The 22,383-nt window shown below is 38.4% G+C and overlaps 1 protein-coding gene and 1 pseudogene across 1 annotated transcript in view; one reads left to right on the top strand and one right to left on the bottom strand.

Moving 5' to 3' along the window:
* The window catches only part of MARCHF6 (membrane associated ring-CH-type finger 6), a 78,924-nt gene that overhangs the window by 6,371 nt on the left and 50,170 nt on the right, over nt 1–22,383 (bottom strand). The window contains exons 16-24 of the mRNA XM_066243586.1: nt 21,284–21,403; nt 20,425–20,525; nt 18,958–19,095; nt 17,148–17,352; nt 15,183–15,252; nt 11,924–12,105; nt 10,126–10,260; nt 4,097–4,186; nt 978–1,110 (exon numbers count right to left, since the gene is read on the bottom strand). Of these exons, the coding sequence (XP_066099683.1) occupies nt 978–1,110; nt 4,097–4,186; nt 10,126–10,260; nt 11,924–12,105; nt 15,183–15,252; nt 17,148–17,352; nt 18,958–19,095; nt 20,425–20,525; nt 21,284–21,403 (1,174 nt within the window). The remainder of the gene's footprint in view (nt 1–977; nt 1,111–4,096; nt 4,187–10,125; nt 10,261–11,923; nt 12,106–15,182; nt 15,253–17,147; nt 17,353–18,957; nt 19,096–20,424; nt 20,526–21,283; nt 21,404–22,383) is intronic.
* Nucleotides 4,198–7,983, top strand: LOC136313337 (proteasome subunit alpha type-3 pseudogene; annotated as a pseudogene).

Raw genomic sequence — 22,383 nt, 5'->3', positions numbered from 1 at the left:
CATGATGACCTTTAAGGTTTCTGACTTGTGCAGCCTGTTGGATGATAACACAAAGTCATGAAGAGGGAATTCAGAAGAAAAAGATCTGGAGGGGAAATTTTGGTGCTTATAATTTTAAACAGCCTTGGTCAGTTGACTCAGTGGTAGAGCATCAGTCAGGCATGTGGATGTCTAAGGTTCGATTCCTGGTCAGGGCACACATGAGAAACAACCCATCTGCTTCTCCACATCCCCCCTCCTTTCTCTCTCCCTCTCTCTCCCCCCTTCCCACAGCCATGGCTCAAGTACTTCCAGCAAGTTGGCCCTGGGCACTGAGGATGGCTCCACGGCCTCCACCTCAGGTGCTAAAAATAGCTCTACTGCCAAGCAACGGAGCAATGGCATAAGATGGGCAGAGCATTGACCCAACCCATAGGGGGCTTGCAGGTGGATCCCAATCAGGGCACATGCAACAGTCTGTCTCTCTGCCTCCCTTCCCCTCATTTAATATAATTTTGAAAACATGCTGGGTTTAAGATCCTGTGAGGATTCTTCAGTACAAAATTGATCACCTGTAGTTGATGAAGTGTCACAAATTAGCACTGCCTCTTTTGTTTTCTTTCATACTAAAGAACATTTTAAAAATTAATTATAACATGTCCTTAATCTTATAAGTCTGTGATCCCCACACTTCTAGTCAAAAGAAGACAACTTGAAGAAAATCTATTCCTGCCTATTTTGGAGATAATAAAATTTGTCAATACTTCCTCATTTGCCTAGAGAAAAAAAACTGTACCAAAGGGCTTTATGATCCTCTTAATTTTGCCAGGTAGTCAAATCTTAAGAAAAATCGTGGTTTTTTTTAATTATTGTTTTTAGCTGGATTTATATTTACAAATAAAGTATTTGGGGCCTGCCAGCCTATAATACCAAAGTGACAATAATGTAACAATGTCAGTAAACGTGCTCTTTCAAGCTCCCCAGCTGGCATTACGTACCTAGCAAAGGGACAATGCCGGATGCGATGACGTAAGGTACACACAGAGAAAGCAAGAGCACAGAAATCACAGGCGCTGCCAGTTTACGAACAATATAGTGAAGATCAATGTTCCGGATGCCATTTGCGTAAACCTGAAACATGGGGGAAAATATCAGAACAAGAGTACAAAACAACTCCTCCAAATTAATGGAACAATCTCTACTAAATCCATGCTGTAGTAGGGAGTCCAATCTACCAGCTACAAAGGATTCAAATAGGTTCTTTTTTCCAAAGTGAAGGCAAATTCCAGAACACAAACTAAGTGTGGTGCCCGCAAGTATTTACAGAAATCTATTTACCTCTTTGCACTTTGCAGTTAGCTCTGCTAAGAGGTGAAATAAGATGCTAATCTAGAATCATCATTACACTAGCCTTCAACAATACAATACCAAATGGTGTCCAATAATATTACTTTAAGACCACATTAAGGCCCTAGCCAGCTGACTCAATGGTAGAGCGTTGGCCTGGCATGTAGAGGTCTCAGGTTCAATTCCCAGTCAGGGCACACAGGAGAAGCGACCATCTGATTCTCCATCCCTCCCTCACTTCTCTCTTTTCTTCCCACAGCCATGGCTCAGATGATTTGAGCAAGTTGGCCCCAGGCACTGAGGATGGCTCCATGGCCTTGCATCAGATGCTGAAATAGATGAACTACTGAGCAACAGAGCAGCAGACCCAGATGGGCATAGCATCATCCTGTATGCAGCTTGCCAGGTGGATCCCAGTTGGGGCACATGCAGGAGTCTGTCTCTATGCCTTCCTGCCTCTCACTTAATTAAAAAAAAAAAAGACATTAACTTGATGTAATTTAAGTAATTTGTTACTACTCAAAATTGCATTCATTTTACCTGAATATATATATTTTTAAAAATTATAAACAAAGAATATATTTCTAAAAAACCAAAATGGCCTGACCACACAGTGGCACAGTGGACAGAGCGTTCACCTGGGACACAGAGGACCCAGGTTCCAAACCCAAGGTCACCAGCTTGAGCACAGGTTCATCCAGCTAGAGTATGGGGTCGCTGGCTTCAGTGTGGGATCATAGACATGACCCCATGGTCGCTGCCTTACAACCCATGGTCACTGGCTTGAGCCAAGGTCACTGGCTTGAGCAAGGGGTCACTGGCTTGGCTGTAACCCCCTGGTTAAGGCACGTATAAGAAACAATCAGTGAACAACTAAGGTGCTGCAACGAAGAATTGATGCTTCCCACCTCCCTTCCTGTTTGTCCCTATCTGTCTGTTTCTCTCTCCCTCTGTCTCACTCACTAAAAAATATATTTTTTATGTAAAAATTTAATATAAAATAATTCTACAGTGAATATGTTTTTAATTCAAAATTTTTAGAACATTTCCATAATCTTATCCAGAAACTCTACTGGATAGTACAGCAGAGGAAAGAGTGGATGAAAGTGGGAAAACTGGCTCTGGCCAGTTGGCTCAGCAGTAGAGCATCGGCCTGGCGTGCGGAAGTCCCGGGTTCGATTCCCGGCCAGGGCACACAGGAGAGGCGCCCATCTGCTTCTCCACCCCTCCCCCTCTCCTTCCTCTCTGTCTCTCTCTTCCCCTCCCGCAGCCGAGGCTCCATTGGAGCAAAAGATGGCCCGGGCGCTGGGGATGGCTCCTTGGCCTCTGCCCCAGGCACTAGAGTGGCGCTGGTCGCGACAGAGCGAAGCCCCGGATGGGCAGAGCATCGCCCCCTGGTGGGCGTGCCAGGTGGATCCCGGTCGGGCGCTTGCGGGAGTCTGTCTGACTGCCTCCCCGTTTTCAGCTTCAGAAAAAAAAAAAAAAGTGGGAAAACTTTGGGAATAATTGAAGATAAGGATGGCATGCAGAGGGAGACAAAATGACTAGAGTGTTGTTCTTGTTTTTCCCAGCACTTGAACCTCATGTGGGCCACAGTCACAACTCACCCCCCATCCCTGAGGAGAGGGCCAGAGAGAATGACAAACTGACAAATTGGCTTAACCCCCTAAAGGCAGCTTCTAATCCCAAAAAGCCTAGTTAACACAAATGCATTTACAATCACGCAGCAAGGCATCCCAGTGTTTCTCAAACATTTTACTTAAACTTAAACATATATATGAGAAGAATCCATCAGAGAGCAAAATATTACAAAAATCCATGTTTTACAGCCTCCAGCTATAAGTAAACTCTTCTCCACACTCCTTTGCAAGGAGTGGATATGCTGCCACAACTCCACCTCACTGCAGATCCCTCACAGAGTTAAGCCCACACTTGACAGATGCATATGAACACACAGCCATGCACTGGCCCTTCCCACACCCCCACAAATCTCCAGATACAGAAATTTTTTTTACCATTTTCTTGTGCAGGCTGTGCTGATAACTACTGCCTTTATTTCCTATACATCAAAAGGAGGTATGCTTTTACTGCTACAAAACTGGGACATCTTATTCATTTGGCACTGAATAAGGATAAGATGATTGCCCACAAGAACATTTTCTAGACAACTAAAACTTTAAAAAGTACCAAACTGTTACGTTGGCTACTCTGAATAAAAATCTTCCTAAAATGAATTATATAATAATAATTCCTAGCCTTATTATCAGAATACAGAAGCTAAATGCTAAATCTATCTCTTTCAAGGTTATCACTACAATGACCAAATTATCTGATGGTTCCATAATACAGTAATATTGTACTTTTAGGTGCTACATAGCTAGAATACTCCTAAATAGCTCTGCTTTTTTTAATCTATTATTTTTGTCCTTTTATTTATTACCTGAACAATAGCTTTTTCCCTACTATAGGTTTAGAAACCTAAACAACACGCCTCCACCGGAACTACTACCCTGAAAAAAAGGACATATGCTAACATTTGCCTTTACTTTGGAGACAGTTCTAACTGGTTAACCTTCAGATAAGAGAAGTCTTAAGAGTGGTTGATAAAAATTTATGGTGATAAAAGAGCAAACTGACTTTTCCTTCAAAATAAAAATTATATATACTCATTAAAGAAAATATAGAAAACTCAGAATGAAAAAATGTGTCCCATCAGTTAAATAGAATTACTATTACTCCCAGTCTTTTTCTGAAAAATTATTTTGCTTACCTGTTCAATTACAGTTTTCAACCACCATTGAGGACCCATCAATGTTATAGCTGCAATGATTTTGGCATGCAGGACTCCAAGTGCCCAGTCCTAGGGTAATGAAAAACATTTAACAGGTTTTGTTCTTTTTAGCAATAAATTCAACATAGAGGTTATATAGTTTTCTTCTGTTACATAAGTCCTGCAGGATTAGTAAGAGTTTTACAGAAGACTAACAAACATGCTAGAAAATACAGGCAATTTTTTTTCTCAAAGGCTCAAGTTCACATTTCAGTCCAAAAATCATTCTTGTATCTTTCAGAAATCTACATTATTTTCCCAAGAGAATTAGAACAAGTATGAACATTAATGGAGATCTCAGGAGCAAATAAATAAAACAGTGCCATGATTTTATTTCATAAACCAACCTTAGACTGTTTTATTGGCTTTTGCTGAGCTGATTATGTCAAAGTAAGATTGTGGAGGCATATCTGACCTAAGGAAATCCTCCCATGGATCACAGAGAGCTTGTAGCTTGGAGCATTCCCAGTTCTGCTGAACTGTTGTTACTAGAACCTCCACTGTCACACCAGGCTCCTCACTGTGGGAGACTCACTAAGGAGGTCCACAGATCACTGAGGTGCAAGCTCTTGCAAGATCCACTGCTTTCCTGGCTTTTCCCACTGCCAGGACACACCGCACCAGTTCCTCTGCTGGAATTCCTGTCTCCCGCAGTTCGGCAGCCGTTTGGCACAGGAAAGGCAAATAGCTTGGAGTCAGGAATGAAGAAAAAGCAAGTTGTTCTGTTTTCAAAGTTTGGGGTTTAATATGAAGGATTCCATGCTGCATATATCTGTCTATGACTTGTGTTTTTCCCCTACTCAAAAACATACCTGAAAGATACCTGCATCAAAACACACAGCTCTACTTCATTCTTTTAATTGCTACACTAATATTCCAAAGCGAAAATCTACCACACTTTACCTAGCCACTGTTGATGGATATCTGGGTTGCTTAGAATTTTTTCTGACATTATAAAAAAACAATATAACAGCAGAAATAGCCTCGTTCTTGCCTCCTTCTACACTCATGTGTATAAATGTTTCTTTGCAGCAGATTCTAAACAGTAAAGCTACTGGTTCACAACATATAATCCCTCATAAAATTGAATAGTTTCAAATAAAATTGAATAGTTTCTCCAAGGCAAAAACGTTGGGTACTGTCAAGACCACCATGTAACCAAATAAGTTGTATTCACTACCCACTGAGGTGAGAACACAGCATGAGGGTGCTTAGTAACAGCATGTTAGAAAAGCCTAGATACAGAATTTTAGTTTATGTGAGGTGACTTGGGGAGGATTGAAGGAAGCAGGCAGGGCTTTGCTCTGTCAGATGTTATTAGAAAGCAGAGGATCTATTATCTGGTATCTTAATAAATCAGACTGAGAGGCAGACTAAGGCTAAAATTGTATTGGTAATGAAGCAGCAGCCAATCATGTTTGCCTGGACGGGGGATATTTGGTCATTTTTGTGGTTTAGACAACAGTCATGTTTTACCTATGCTCAGACATAATTATGGCAGGGGTCTCATTTTTCTTGATCCATCAGGGTCAGAGTGAACTTATATATATAATGTTGATGTTCTATAAAACATGTTTACGCACAACAGAACACCAAGGCCTAGCTCAGTGGTTTTCCATCTTTTTTTTACTTGAGGACAGGTGAAAATGGATGAATTACTTTGGGGACCACAAAGGCAGAAATCACCCTAAGCATAACCAAATTCGACTGAGATCACTGTGTCTATAATATTCATACACCATCAGGGTGGTTACCTCTTTCACGAACCAGCAGAAACTTCTAGCACACCAGTCTGCAAACCAGCAGATGAAAAACACTGGCCTAGCTGACAGGGCCAGGCCAGTTCCTCGGTGTTAGGGCTGCCTTGCTCCTTTTCAGTGCTGCATCCTGAATAACACCAGGAGGCACATACCGTTTGGTGTATTTGCAGTGATCACTGAGTTAAAGGCAGCATCCACTTGACCCCTCTACTATAAAGTTGTGTGTTTGCCTTTGAGATTATCAAGTAATCTGTAAGGTGACACTTTGCCACCATGTAAATAATCACTTCTGCATTGTGGTGGTGCCAAAGCATGCCAGCAAGAGAGACCCTGTTAAGAGTCTGCACGCTGCAATGGAAGAGGAATGCTTTAGGCCCTGAAGCCCTACATGTTCTGCTGGTTATAGCAGGATGAGCTCAATCAGCATCAGGCATGACCTGTCAGCCTCTACATTCTCTCCTGATGGAAAAGTTTTTCAAGTTGAATATGCTATGAAGGTTAGAGAAAACAGTAGTATAGCTACTGGAATCAGTAAAGATGACATTGACTTTGGGTTAGAAAAATTATTCCTTTCTAAACTTTAAGAAGGTTCCAACAAACGACTTTTTAATGTTGATGGGCATGTTGGAATGGCAGAGCAAGTTTGTTGGCAGATGCTTGTTCTTTAGCAGACATTGCAAAAGAATAAGCTTCCAACTTTAGATCTAACTTTGGCTATAACATTCACTGAAGCGTCTACGGACACAGTGGCCACGTGTGTACCTGCATATACAACCTACAGTGCTATTAGACCTTTTGGCTAGTTTCATGTTAGGGTCTTACAGTGTGAATGATGGTGCAGCACTCCACATGACTGACCTATGGAATATTTCATATGGTTACTGGGGCTATGCTATTGGCAAAGTCAGGCAAGCTGCAAAATAGAAACAGAAAAGCTTCAAAGAAAAAAATGGCTTACTGTGTGATACTGTTAAAGAAGTTGCAAAAATAATTTACATAACACATAATTAAATTAGGGATAAAGTTCAAAATGGCACTCAGCTGAGTTGGTGAAATAACCAAAAGAAGAAAGGAAACTATCCCAAAAGATATAAGGGAAGAGGCAGAGAAGTATGCTAAGGAATCTCTGAAGGAAGACTATAAATTCAGATGATAATAAGCAACATTTACTGCAGCATTTATGTTAAATTTCTAATCCAGTCCCCATGTAACTATTTAGCCCCTTGGATTATTACATATCCACTGACAAATTTTCATTATATTTTTATCATGTTAAAAAAAAAATTTGGCCCTGGCTGGTTGGCTCAGTAGACAGAGCATCCGCCTGGCATGCGGACATCCTGGGTTCAATTCCTTGGTCAGGGCACACATGACAAGCAACAGATCATCTGCTTTTCTTCCCCTTCTCTCCCTTGCCCCCTTCTCTTTCTCTTTCCCTCCTGCAGCCAATGGCTCAACTGGTTTGAGTGTTGGCCCTGGGCACTGAGGATAGCTTGGCTGGTCTAAGCATTGGGCCTCAGGCACTGAGGATAACTCAGTTGACTCGAGCATTGGCACCAGATGAGGGTTGCCAGGTGGATCCCAGTTGGGGCACATATGGAAGTCTATTGCCCCTCCTCTCACTTAAAAAAGAACAAAAAAAACTTTTTGTAAAAAAAAAAGCATGTCTGCAAATTCTTTTCCTATTGAGCGGCAGGGGATCTACTTCCCCTTTCCTTGAATCTGGACCAACCTCTGTAACTTGTTCCCAGAAGAACATAGTGAAAAAATGAGGCTGCAGAAGATGCAGGTTCTGCCTTACTGGTTGGGATACTCATTTCCCTGAAGCAAAACATAAGAAGCTCAGCTCCCCTGAGGTTTCCAAGTTGTGAGGAAGCCCAAGTACATCCAGTGGCAACAGCTCAGGTAGGGTGCAACCAACAACCAGCATTGACCCCCTCACAGGGGAATGATGGTATCTCCAAATGATTCCAGCTACGGCTGTTAAGTCACACTCAGCCACGGAGTCTTTCCAGCTCAGGCCCAGACAACATGGAGCAGGAGACAAGCTGATATGCCCTGTCTTAATTTCTGCCACAGACTCTGTGGATAAAATAAATGGTTCTTTTAAGCCACTAAATGTGAGGGAACTTATTACACAGCAATAATAGCTGAGGACCCATCAACTTTCACCTGATGGGTTCAGCACCTGCTAACAATCATTGCTGGAATCAATTATTTTGTGAACTACCACAAAATAGTGATTTTCTAATTCTATTAATCCCCCTACCTTTATTAGCTGGTGTCATGGTAAAAATACAACAACAAAAAATAGCTTTCCTTCTATCAACTGATGCAATTTGACTACAATGCAATACAGCTCTCACAGACAAGCCTAACACATGCCTACTTACTTCCATCTGCTCTTTAGTTTTCTCTTTCATTCTAACTTATAAGCACACTGAATTAGAGGCAATTCACTATATACGCACCCTCTGAGGTCCACCCACTTGATCCTTCCTAGAACACACTTCTTCCTTTCTTACCCACTCCTCTCTACTCTACTACGTTGTCCTACACATTACCTCCTACAGAAAACCACTATCAGAAACTTCCAAAGCTGGTTAAATACCTCTCCTGATGCTTGCCCAATCATAGCACCATCTACATATGTACTTTTCTATCTTTCCCACCAGCCTGTAAGGTCCTCATGAAACTGCTGCATTAGTCTCACTTCCATCTGCATTATGCAGCACAGGGCTTTGGCACACACATTAAAGCACTCGAGTATATATCTGCTATTAAATGACATGTGCAGAAGTTCTTTATTTGGAAAGTAGAGGAAGGGAAATACATACCAAATAACTTTAATTGCAAGAAAATCCATTATAATGTACTAGGAAGTAAAAACAAGGCTGAAAAGCTTTTGAATGACTGAAGTCAATGCCTACCTCTTTCCCATGACACCTCTTAAAAATCTAAGGTCTAGGCCCTGGCCAGTTGACTCAGTGGTAGAGCGTCGGCCCAGCATGTGAAAGTCCCAGGTTCGATTCCCAGCCAGGGCACACAGGAGAAGCGCCCATCTGCTTCTCTACCCTTCCCCCTCTCCTTCCTCTCTATCACTCTCTTCCCCTCCCGTAGCCAAGGCTCTACTGGAGCAAAGTTGGCCTGGGCACTGAGGATGGCTCCATGGCCTCTGCCTTAGGTGCTAGAATGGCTCCAGTTGCAACAGAGCAACATCCCAGATGGGCAGAGAATACCACCTAGCAGGCATGCCAGGTGGATCCCAGTTGGGTGCATGCAGGAGTCTCTCTGTCTCCCTGCTTCTCACTTCAGAGAAAAAAAAAAAAGTGAGGTCTATGGCTTGATCTGTGGTGGCGCAGTGGATAAAGCATCGACCTGGAACACTGAGGTCACTGGTTTGAAACCCTGGGCTTGCCTGTCACATCAAGGCACATATGAGAAGCAACTACTATGAGTTGATGCTTCCCGCTCCCCATCCCATCCTTTCTCTCTCTCCTCTTTCTAAAGTCAGTAAAGAAAATCTTAAAAACAAAAAAATTTAAAAGTCTATGCCATTAACTTCAGTCCCAAGTACTATGAAAAAGTTAAATTTCTTTCTCCATAAGCTTTAAGACCTTTGTTGTGGCCTACATAGGTTCCCTCAAAATAATTCCTATGACTGTGGGATAATATGCTATAATTACTCAAAAGTATGTTACTGCTTGCAGTCTCAAAGCCAAAGGAGCAAAATATTTTACCCTAACTAAGAGGTATAAAGATCAAAATCTGTTAGTTTATACCTTTAAATACTATTCCTCAAATCAGTAGTAACATTTTTTTAAAGATATTTTTAAAATTTATTTATTTATTTATTTTAGAGAGAGGAAGGGGGGAGCAGAAAGCATCCACTCCCATATGTGCCTTGACCAGACAAGTACAGGGTTTCGAACTGGCGACCTCAGCATTCCAAGTTGATGCTTTATCCACTGCGCCACCACAGGTCAGGCCAGTAGTAACATTTTTAACCTATAAAATAAGGTCTAAAAGATGTATATAACCTGCATATTTTGAAAGCCATACGTTAAAATGTATTAATTTTACAAAGATTCCTGAAGTAGCAAATGTTGAGTCTTTCTAAACAAACTACTTAAAAAATCACTTTTAAAAATTAAGGACTTTCCTGATGCGAAATCTGAAAAGAAATATGTGCAAAAGATGTGCACTTACCTGCCATGGGTAAAAAAGAGGAGTCTGATCTAAGGGAACTCTCAGGGGAGCAACAATGACCAACTCAAATAGAAGCCCCAGAAGGAGTGGGACAACTCCAGCCAGCAGCACCGCAACTATCAAAGTCTTCATTATCTATTAGGAAATGAGAGGCATGTCATTAAAGACAATCTCTGACTTTTAACCAAATGCTTCATTCCATTTGGAAGTTTATTTTTCTTCTTTGACCTTACTTCTAATAGAATGAATATATTATCTTAAACAACTTACACACACTTGCCACATGTTTAAAAATTTAATATATAACTATAAAAGCTCAAGTGATAATAAAAACATTATTATGCTATGCTGCTAAAAAATTAAAGAAATTTCATTTTATTACATATATTAACCAAGTGGCTGTGCTGTTTTTCTGAATCTCATTCTCAATAGTAGGCTTTTGTTTGTCCAAGAAAAGCTATTGATTGTTCCAGGCCCCTGATACAATGGTGACCACCCACATGCTGACCTCTGACCCCTGAGGTGGACTGGTATAGAAGAAACCCTGAGGTAATTAATCAAGCTGATAAAAGTGGCTCCCTCTAGAATAGTGTGGTCCAACAGAACTTTCTAGGATAATAGAAATGTCCTATATTTGCAGTGTCTAATAGAGTAGCCATTAGCTACAGGGTCAATGTATTAGGCCATGCAATACTAGAATCTGGACAAAGTGGCAAGATGAAAATGAAGTATATACAAAAAGAAGAGATAGGATAAAAGAGCCACTATAAAATCCTGACAAAGGAATTAGTCTTTAAAATGGCCTTGATGTCAGATGACCTCCCTTTTCTTAAGATAGCCTCAATAAGTACATTTGTTTCAACAAAAAACTAATGAGGTTTGCATGGAGATGCAGTATTTGTTCTTTTAAATGGCAAATTAATGATATGGCAGGACATCAAATGAAAACTAGAATTAGCTGGTTTCTGTATTTTTAAATATAGTTAAGAAGTGTCTACATTTTAAATATAGTTGTGTCTCATTATCTTATTAATAGCAATTAAACCACTCCATCTATATATTTTTCAACATTAATATTAAATGCATATTAAACTTTCAGTGAAACCAAAATATAGATTCAGATACAAAATAAGAGTTGGTTATATAAATGAAAAGGCAGAGCAGTTATCTAAATATTTTTTACAAGTCGTGGCCAACATTACAATCAACAAATAAACTGCCACACTTGGACCACTGTCTTATAGCGGCGCTTCCCCCCACCTCTGTGGCATTTTAGTTCCTTCTTGAGAGTAAAAATTTCCATTACTTACTACACTTTCACATTAGCCAAGACATTCTTGATTTAGCAATATACTAAGAAACTAAAAAAAATCCCACTTATATGAAAAACATTGACTTAAGTCAAGATTTTTACATATTCAAATAGGTCAAGAAATCAAATTTTAGGGAAAAATATCATTAAAGAAAATTTCTACTTAAACATATCAATTTTAAATTCCTTAAAAATGTAATCAATCTCCAAAATAAGTTTTCTAATTATATTACTTACTCAAGAAGAGCCTTACTGGCCCACTTAATAATATGATTTCCTTTTACCTCTCAAATACATTTGACTGTGGTTCCCAGAATGAACCAGAACACTACTGTCTTAAATGACTACCCCTTCTAATTCAAAAAAAGCAACTTTCGTGCCACTATCAAGATAATCCAGAAACAAAAATGAAAAGATTTAAAGAAATGACTGCAAAACATCCACTACACATATCAGACAAGATCGGTCTTTATTAGAAAAACCTACCATGAGGGACCACTCTTTAACCTTCTGGAAGATCACTCTGCGTCCCTGGGGCATCCATGCTACCAGCACTGTCACTGCCCTTATGGTCAGCCAGCACACATAGAGACCACAAGCAGCTGTGTAGAGCTCATGAATTTTGGCAGTCCCTGTCCAAAATGACATTAACCAGCGGCCAGCAAATACTGAAAACAGACAGGGTGATAAGTGACATACTTGGCTACAAAACAGAGAACTATAATCTTTATGTTAACGCTGTTCTATTTTCAATAATTTTAAGAGATTAATCAAGATAGCATATTTTGATACATCACTGCCTTCATTAAAAGCAAACAACAAAAGCTTAGCAAACTCTACAGAACACAATTATTTGATTAAAATACAACCAAACCACAGCAAACCATTGGGGAAGAGCTCTCCTGTGATATGTACTCTGACTTGCCATGCCAATTACTTGTTCTTTTGAAACTGAAAAAGCTTGTAGGGGCTTTTATTTTCATGTTTTTATCACCAAATAAAATCATTAGGAAAATAAGACAAAAATTAGAGAATTTATTTTCTATTATTTGTGCTGTTAATAGTTTTAATATTTAGAAGCATCACAAATAATTTAGAATAATTTTATTTCAAATGACTTGTTAATCTAGACAGAAAACTAAGTGTATTTCAGTAAGAAGTGGGCACAATGACATTTTAAACCACAATAACCAAAGAATACCATATTAATTTTCTTGGCATAAATTAGGATCTAAATATGCTGAAACTAAAATAAACAAACAGGTTGAAACTTAAGAAACAGATTTGAAAGATGGCTAAGGAATAGCTTCAGATAACAGTTATTACCAATAAATTCTACAATGTACTCACACAGAAATACCTAACTTTCAGGCAAGACCATTTATTTAGTAATGTTCTTTACCTGGTTACTTCTTAATAAGGCTAGAGAGAACAGCGAGACCCAAATTTACAGAGCACTTTCCTATGAACCCATTCCTCCTCCTTACTCAACTATCTGTTAGTTCTGAACACCTAGAACGGGCCGGAAACCTATGGCTCGCGAGCCAGATGTGGCTCTTTTGATGGCTGCATCTGGCTCGCAGACAAACTTTTAATAAAAAAAATGTTAAAAATATAAAACATTCTCATGTATTACAATCCATTCATTTCCTACCACTCATGTTCATGGTTGCAGGTGGCTGGAGCCAATCACAGCTGTCCTCTGGGACACCAAATTTTCATTGGATAATGCGTAACATACATGGGTCGTTGTATGGCTCTCATGGAATTACATTTTAAAATATGTGGCGTTCATGGCTCTCTCAGCCAAAAAGGTTCCTGAACCCTGACCTAGAAGGAGCTAGTGGCTGTCCTGAGCACTTCTCATATATTATCTCATTCATCCTTCCTACAATACCCCAGCATAGATACTACTTCCATTTTGAAGATTAAGAAACGTAGGCTTAGCAACAGAAGCTTGCCCAATCAAGGTTACTCAGGGAGAGAGGCTGAATTTGGACTCATGTCTACATGACAAAGCTCATGCTCTTCATCACTGAAACTACAAGTCTCCAATCAAACTAAACTAGCTCAACTGTCAGTCTTACTGAATATAATGCTGATAAACACTTTGTTGCAGCCTTACAGAATGGCTTGGGTAGGAAAACAATATCATTTTTAAAGATAAATACTTATAAATGGTACATGACATGAAATCATGTGCATGTTAATTTGAAAATCTAAAAATCGTCTGTGAGAATTCTGTAGAAATTCTGTGTGTATATTTCTACTCCAAGGTTTTTTTATGTTCAATTTTGTTTGGTAGGTTTTTTAAAATTTAAAGGATACTTGCTATTCCATACTTCACATACTTCTAATCAAAAGTGTTTCTGAAAGAACAGGGTTAGGTTTTAGTTTGTAGTTATCATCAATTAAATGGTAGCTACAGAAAAGTAATCTATAGTGGGAAAGAACATCCTCGCCACCTGAAATATGTACTGACAGTAAACATTCCTATGATTAAATATATATAACTTCATTCTTTCTACTATATGGTAGGACTGAATTAATGGAGATCTAGTTAACAATCTTCAATGAAATTAAAAATACTTTTATTGCCAAATTCAAGTACTAGAACTAGGTTTCCTTCTTTTGTTGACTTTTTCTTAGTATTTCAGATAAAAACATGAAAATAGAACATAAAAATTATAACTATAAAACTGTCCAAATGGGTAAATTCATTTTAACAGCTGTGGTGAGTAGTGAGCTTAAGAGCAAAGTTCTAAAGGTCAAAAGTTATTATGCAGAAACAGTAAAAATATACAAACAAAAGCTTAATTTTACCAGTTTAAGGTAAATCACAATTCCTACAGTTTGGGGGGTGGGAGGAGAATATATAGATTAGAAACCTCACTTGAAATTAAAATTTCATGGTTGGTCCTTCATAACCTTAACCTTCATGGGAAAACTCAAATACTTATTAATATAAATTTGATCTATAAAATTATATTGAATTGGTGTTAAAATCAAGACACTAACTCAATACACAGTTATATGCTTTATAAGAGCTCAAACTTACCTTCCACTTAATGATTATTTAAGTGGCTAACACACATCTGCAAGATTTTGAATTTTCTGGCTCGCTATAAACACTAAGTGGGAGGGTAGAGGCAGCAAGCTGTTCCTGCCACTTTGTAATTGGCTTTGGGCTCCAACCTCATTTACACCAGACCTCTGAGAATATGACCAACTACTGTATTAATCCACAGCTTCTGGTAAAATAAAAAAATGCTGTTTAACTGAAATTTAAAGATGAATATTTGTGAACACCAGATGATAAAAAGATAAGAGTCTGGCTTCATAAAGGTCTCTAGCAACAGCATGCAGTGGATTGAGAAGGTAATTATAAGAGGAGAGCAAACAATTAACATCAAAAGACTGGCCTGAGAAAATGATTTAAGCCACACAGATGACTTTTTGAAAACCTGTACTGTAATAAGACAATGTCCATGAAAACTGAGTGGTCACAAGTACTTGACCTCCAAAAATAAATTAGAAACTATAACCTGAATTTTTCTCCCTCTGATCCAATACAACAGAGTCCAATGAGATGAAGAACCCTAAATAGATCACGATCCCATTTCAATCAGAAATGAGGGGGAATACATTTCAATTTGTATCTGATGAATAGTCACAGCAAGATATACCTTTTTACAACATAGCACCTTACCCTGACATCATCAGTAGAGGTAGGTTAAGCTCATACCTGGTAGAGTAAGGCAGATGAGGCTGGCGATCAGTAAGGTTATGCACATGAAGACAATCAACAAAAATATCTGCAAGGCAAAACATAAGAGTGCATAAATGATTTATATGAGCTCCATGCATTTTATAATAACCCTTTAAGAATCAACACAATTCTTCCAGGAAAAAAAATAATCTGTATTGTTATTTCCAGATTTCCTTCCATTCTACATAAAAAGGAAACTTATACTTTGGGTAAAATTACCTATAATTTGAGCCAAAAGGAAAATAAATGTCCATTTTCACAATTAGATGTATTGGCAGGTAACAAGTAAATACATTTTTTAATCAGAGAGCATAAAAGTAAAATGTGATCAGCTTAAATTTTTCCTCATAATTCATTAGAAGTAAAAATACTCACTTTTTAAAAAATCAAATTCTCAAAAATGACGACTCATGGGAGGAAAGCTTCTTTCTAATAGTCCTGCCCAATTAGAACCTTTTACCATGATGGCAATCTCTCCATCTGCACACCCAACAAAGGAGCCACTGGCACATGCAGTCAACTGAGCATCTGACATGGGGTCCATGTGTATGAATAATGGAATTTTATACTGTATTTTACTGTGTGTGTATGGGCATGCGCACGGGTGAGTGCGGGCGTGCTGCCTATAAAAAATTTTTTTTTTCATTTTTTCAGCTTTATGGCAGTATGGCTGACAAATAAAATTGTAATATATTTAAAGCGTACCACATAACCTGATATATTACACACTTTGAGGGAATTTTCACCATTGAGATAATGAACACATCTATATTTACAAACTGTACTCGCTTGTAATTAAATTTAAATGTAAGTAGCCATGTGCAGCTACTGGCTCCTGTACTGAGAAGATGAAAATGGCACATGGCTCCCTGGACAGCAAGGTAGTAACTGCTGTTTGCCTTCTATCAGACCAGGCGCAAGCCTTCCTAAGCCTGGCAAGCAAAGCTCTGGTGGGAAGGCTGAAAAGGACAGGTGAGAACTGTCCAAGAGGAGGCTGTGAGGTTTGGTCAGCTTTCTCTGCTTGAGAAACCCATTAATGATTACCGCTATGATAGAGGCCAGAAAATACTTTTTGCCAATCCAAGAGCCTCATCTCTTCCAGCTCTCCCCCATTTCTCATGGCTCCCCTTCATCTCGTAAGGTTCCCCTTCATCTCTCAGTACTCACCTACATCCACCCCACCCTCTAGATACATTCAATTCCCTGTAGTTTCAAACCTACCAAGTCTCACCTGCCTCTTGTCCTGATACCTGCCTGGAATCCCCTTCCTCCTTTCCATCTTTCTCTGCCTGGCCTTCTAGCTTTCAAGACTTAGCTCAGGCATCACCTCTATGAAGATTCCTGAAAACCTTCAAAAAAGTATTTTGTAGAACAAGGAGTGACCAATCATGTAATATGCTACTAATATAGCAAGTAAGGGAGAATCGAGGCCTGACCACAGGATTTAACAACACTGGTGACCCAGTGTTGGAATTGGTTAGGAATGTCTCTTTCCTAACCAATCTGGTCTTCAGTTTCATCAGATGTAAACATGAGATCCACACTCATGCCTCTAGGTATTTGGAGAAGAATTAAATAAGAGAAAAACATTAAACTGCCCTGATACATTAAACTGTTACCGATACATTGTTGAAATCTTTAAATGTTAATTTCTTATTTGACATACAGTCTTTTATATCTTTCCTTTGAAACAGCATGGAACAACAGCACAAGAAATCCCAACTCTAAGGCCCATCTCTGAAATTTGATAAATTTAGGTGACATTGACATATATTATGTTGCATAATGCAAAGGCTAAAACATGAGTTCTTGTCAGGAGACTGTTAAGACACATTTACCCAGAGGACTGACTACATGCTAACAGGACCAGTAACAGCACCAGAATTTCTCAATAGAAATTTGAAAAAACTTAACTTTTGATTAAGTCAACACAGTACCTACCCTGAGTGGAAAATTTAAAGGCCGGCGGTAAGGCTGAAAGCCAACAGGCCCTCCCTGCTGGAGTATGGCTTGGTGGGCTGCATGCAGGCCTTCCCCCACCACAGGAATAGCGTTGTTATTTCGAGCATGCTGGTTATTATTAACTTGTTGGTTTGCACTGTTCTCACTTTCTTCCTGGTCTCCCAATAAATAGGAATGAAGATCCCTATATAAAATTACATCAGTGAAAATTCTCACTTCAGGATCAGAATAAACAGAAGACATAATTATTTCTTAATAATTATTATTTAGGGTAGAAAATATAACAAGTAGAATCTGCACACATCACCACTATTACCTCAATCTGGTCTAAATGGTTGTTGTACCTGATTTAAAATAAATCCTTCCAAATTTAACATTAATTAACATACAAAATATCAATAAATTCAATTTATATTGTTATTATGAGAAGAGATCAGTATCTGGGGGAAAAGTATAAAATGTACAATATACTTTATGGGAAGATCTTAAGCAAAAATAAATAACAATAACTTCTTTTCCTCTTTATAAGAGGCTATTTTGTCTGCTGGACTGTATCTCAACTAAAACCTCCAATGCACAGATCATTTAAGGCATAAATGAGCCTGGGGAAAGAGACTTAGGGCAAGGCACAGGGCAGTTAGGAAAGGATAAATAATTAAATACAACCAAATGCATATCAACCAAATACAGGTATCACACTAAGGTTATCTACAGAATGCCACATATTTTTGGGGAGAAGGAATTTAAATCACAAAGATTCAACTTTTAAATAAGTATATAAAATAAAGCTTGAAAAAAATTCAATATGTTGACTAAATAATCGAGAAATCAAATCTGAGAATGACTCATACCAAGTTTAAGACTTTATCATTCATTCATTCATTCATGACAGACAGAGAGACAGAGAGAGAAGGGGGGGAGGAGCAGGAAGCATCAACTCCCATATGTGCCTTGACCAGGCAAGCCCAGGGTTTCGAACTGGTGACCTCAGTGTTCCAGGTTGACGCTTGATCCATTGTGCCACCACAGGTCTGGCAGGTTAAGACCTTTAAAATAAGGATATGGTGGTTTGTTTTTTAATGCACTAAAACTTTTTTTATTTTTTTACCCAGTATAATAAAATGAATAAACCTGGGCCTGCAGCAAACCTCTCTCTGTAAGAGGATAAAAACAGCCCTGGCCGGTGGTGCAGCACATTTAGTGCTGTCCCATAGGTCGAGGTCGCTGGTTTGATCCCAGGGTCTCCAGCTCGATCCCCAGAGCGCTGGCTTGACTCTGAGGGTACCAGTTCAAGCCCCAGTCAGAGCACATATGTGAAGTAATCAATGGATGCACTACTATGTGGAATGAGTTCATGCTTCTCTCTTTCTCTCTCTCTGTCTCTCTCAAAAACAAAACAAAACAAAACAAAAAAACATGCATACATTCTCCATAAACGTAGAATTATTTAAATATTATAACCTACAGATGTCACTAAATTGTCTCTTTCTGAAACAAGTACTTCCTGAGCAGGGCATGGAACATAGTTGTTCAGAAGGGTTACTAGTTGATGCTTCTCTTTCTTTCTCTCTTTCACTCTCTTCCTCCCTTTCTCACTCAAAAAAATAAAAATAAAAACATGCATACATTCTCCATAAATGCATGTAGAATTATTTAAATATAACCTACAGATATCACTAAACTGTCTCTTTATGAAACAAGTATTTCCTGAGCAGGGCATAGAACATAGTTGTTCAGAAAGGTTACTACACTGACACATAATATGCCTACAGTACCTGTCTGTACTTACAGCAAGTATCCAGCGGTAACAGTCCATGCTCGCACAAGCCCCTTCAGCCACTGACGCGTGTGTCCCTGCTCAAGTAATGCTGGCAAGACAACCTGAAGCAGAAGCAGCTCAAGGGACAGTTCACTCACCGGAGCATCACTAAGGCAATTACAAAGAGCCATAATTTGTAATGTGAATTCTATTTTCCATTATAACTCTATCATATTAAACATTTAAAGGAATGACAGCAAAACTCCTCCTATAGCTGAATGAACCCATTCCACTGTCTTTATCAATTCTCTCACTGCTCTCAAGGCCAGCAACACTTCCCACTCCAATTCCACAAAACTGTTCCCCACAAGGGTTACCAATAACCTTCCTGTGGTTAAATCTGATGGTCAAGACTTAGTCCTCACCTCACTGGTAGCATGTTACTAGTAGCATGTTACACAACTGGTCACTCCTTGCTCAACACACCCAGAACACAGCTCCCCTTCATCATTCTGACCCAGATATTATGGTGTAGATAATAGAGGAAGGGGTGGGGGTATTAAGGATGGATTACAAATGGAGAACAAAAGGAAGGCCTAAACTAAGGTAGTAAGTGGTAAACTGAAATGGAGTAGATAAGATGTAAAGAATCAGAATTAAAAAGATATAAAGACTATTTAGAAATAAAACTGAGGAAGAAATTCAATTTGCCTGGCAGATTTCTGCTTTAGGTGAAAAGGTAATACAAAGCACTCAAAAAGGGAGTATAGGAGCAATAAGAACTAGGTTTCCAGGTAACTTAAATTTTTAAATCAAAAAAAGATTTTCCATCTATAAGCCTTATATCCTATTTTCAATCCATAACTAAATGTGCAACTATAGCTACCTATATTCCTTATGTTTTTCACATAAAACATTTCAATGCTGAACAACAGCAAACTTCATTTGCAGAAAAATAAGTCTGCCTTCCTTTGAAAAATGTAACTGCTAATGTTTATGTGATCTAGAACATGGCAAAAGTTAACTATCAAACAATTTCCAATGTCTATTAAGAAATACATGTTTTACATGTATGTACAGGGGGTCTTCAGGTTACGACACAGTTCCATTCCTGCAACAGTGACATAACACGAATTTTGGTCTAAGTCGAAAGGCACCCTAGCATAACACAAACAGAACACTTACCCTTTTAACAGTCTAAAATGGCATAGGTAAGAGTACGGGGGTAAGCCAACTCCCTCACTCATATGCCACATTACTGTGTATTCTTCTGCCACACACAACCAAACTAGTTCGCCAATGTAGTCCATAAGCACAATGCTAATGGTGTAAGCCAAAATCCTCACATCTCAATTTTTTAAAAGTTTTTATGAGTGAGCATCATAAACTCAAAACGTCTTATGTCGAGACTGTTGTAACCCAAGGAGCCCCTGTACTCTGAATATCAAATCCCTAACAAAGCTAAATTAGTAAAGCTTCCGAATTTCAAAAACTTACCTGTAGAGCATGACATTATATGGTAGAAAATTAGGCAGCAGACTCTTAATTATACGTATAGGAAGCCAAAGCATCAGAAGGACAATTGAGCCAAAGACAATCTGCAGTAAGAAAAAGGGCATGACACCATTGTACATTACTGCCATGAAAGACAAGCTAACTTCTAAACATGCTCACCCAATATCTAAGCCAAATCTATACCCACCCAGGGTGCAGAGTGTTCTCACTCAACACATTATATTTGGATCCTCCTATGTAAAGAATACATTCCTGAGATGGCTACTCCTCTCTCTTTCTCCCTCCCTCTCTTTCTTTCTCTCTCTCTCTCTCTCCCTCCCTCCCTCCCTCTCCAACACAGTGCTCAAACAGTAGCCACAAATGATAATCACTGCATGGTACATGATGAGAGATCTAGAAACTCACAATGAAAGATCACAATTGTCTGCAACTTAATAAATCACCTGTGATCATTATAAAACATGACCCATATAATGGCTATAAAACTTTCCAAAGGGTGCAATATTGCTTTTACAATTTTATTTTGGAAAAGTTCAGATTTAACTAGGTAATTTCTTCTAGGCAGGGAAGAAACTTTGAGACACTATATTAAGAGTTTAATTTAGAAGCTATGAATAAGTCTCCATTGCTTTAATGCAAATTAATTATAATCCAGAATTTCATAATTTGGTAATTAATTATACTACTAAAGTAATAGAAAACATTTTTGTTTCAGTATATATTTTATTTATCAAAGTAACTAATAAACCTGCTACTTAACAACCAAGTTCCACAGATTTAACTAAGTTATTCAATCTATGGAGCACACTTGACTTCAAAAACAATAAAAAGGTATGCTTACCACTGACAAAATAAATCTTCGGAGATGCCTATATATGGGCAAATGGATCATTTCTTGTACTGGATTAAAATCTGGATCATTCAAATTCCTTAGAAACCACAGTACACCAGGTCGAAGTACCTGCAAATACATTTTTAATGCTATGAATACTCACCAATGTCTTCAAGGCTCTTTATATGAGCTAAACATTAAAAGGAAAAAAATCTTAAAATTACTTAGGCTTCCTAAAAAAATGTGCCCCAGAAAATTCCTATGGTTGTCCTGGGAAAACAAGTTCCTAAATCAGAATCTTTACAATAAATTATCTTGCGTTTGATATCCTTTTATGTTTTTAATCATTTAATGCGAAATAAATGTATTCAAGGGCATTTTGTCAAATTTAGAGCTCCTAGATGAAAAATAAGTGTTTTTTTTTAATTGTCATTATGTTGTATCATCTAGTGTAAGAATTAGGTTGTAATTTATAAATATTCTAAACAGAAGATCTGATTTCACGCCGACTTGTGGTGGCGCAGTGGATAAAGCATCGACCTGGAATGCTGAGGTCACTGGTTTGAAACCCTGGGCTTGCCTGGTCAAGGCACATATGGGAGTTAATGCTTCCTGCTTCTCTCCCCTTTCGCTCTCTTTCCTCTCTAAAATAAATATATAAAATAAAAAAATAAAAGATCTGATTTCATTCTTTCACTTTCTGAGAAGAGTTATTTTAATTAAGAAACCTTATAACTTCTCAGTACACATCTTGATTTTACTACCTACATTTTCGAAAGCATCAATTCAAAAGTCTGGGTATGAGTCCTGGGTGGTCCAAACTCACTGAGTTACTCTTGTATAAAGCATCTCATCTGCCCAAACTCTATTTCTCCAGCTTCTAAACAAGGAGATTATAACGTATATCTCTAAGGTTCCATCTAACTTCCAAATACTAGGATTCCATACCAACAGAAATCCACATAGATAAATTGAAAAATTCAGTATACAACTTTTTATCACTTAACAATGTAATTTAGAGGTAATTTGTAATTATAAATTTTTAAAAAATATTATTTAGTCTCAATCACTTGTTTTAAAAAAAATACAAGTTTAATTTGCAAACAGAA

The sequence above is a fragment of the Saccopteryx bilineata genome, chromosome 1, assembly GCF_036850765.1.
Source record: "Saccopteryx bilineata isolate mSacBil1 chromosome 1, mSacBil1_pri_phased_curated, whole genome shotgun sequence".
In the NCBI taxonomy this organism is placed as follows: Eukaryota; Metazoa; Chordata; class Mammalia; order Chiroptera; family Emballonuridae; genus Saccopteryx; species Saccopteryx bilineata.
This window is presented reverse-complemented; position numbering and strand designations above follow the sequence as displayed.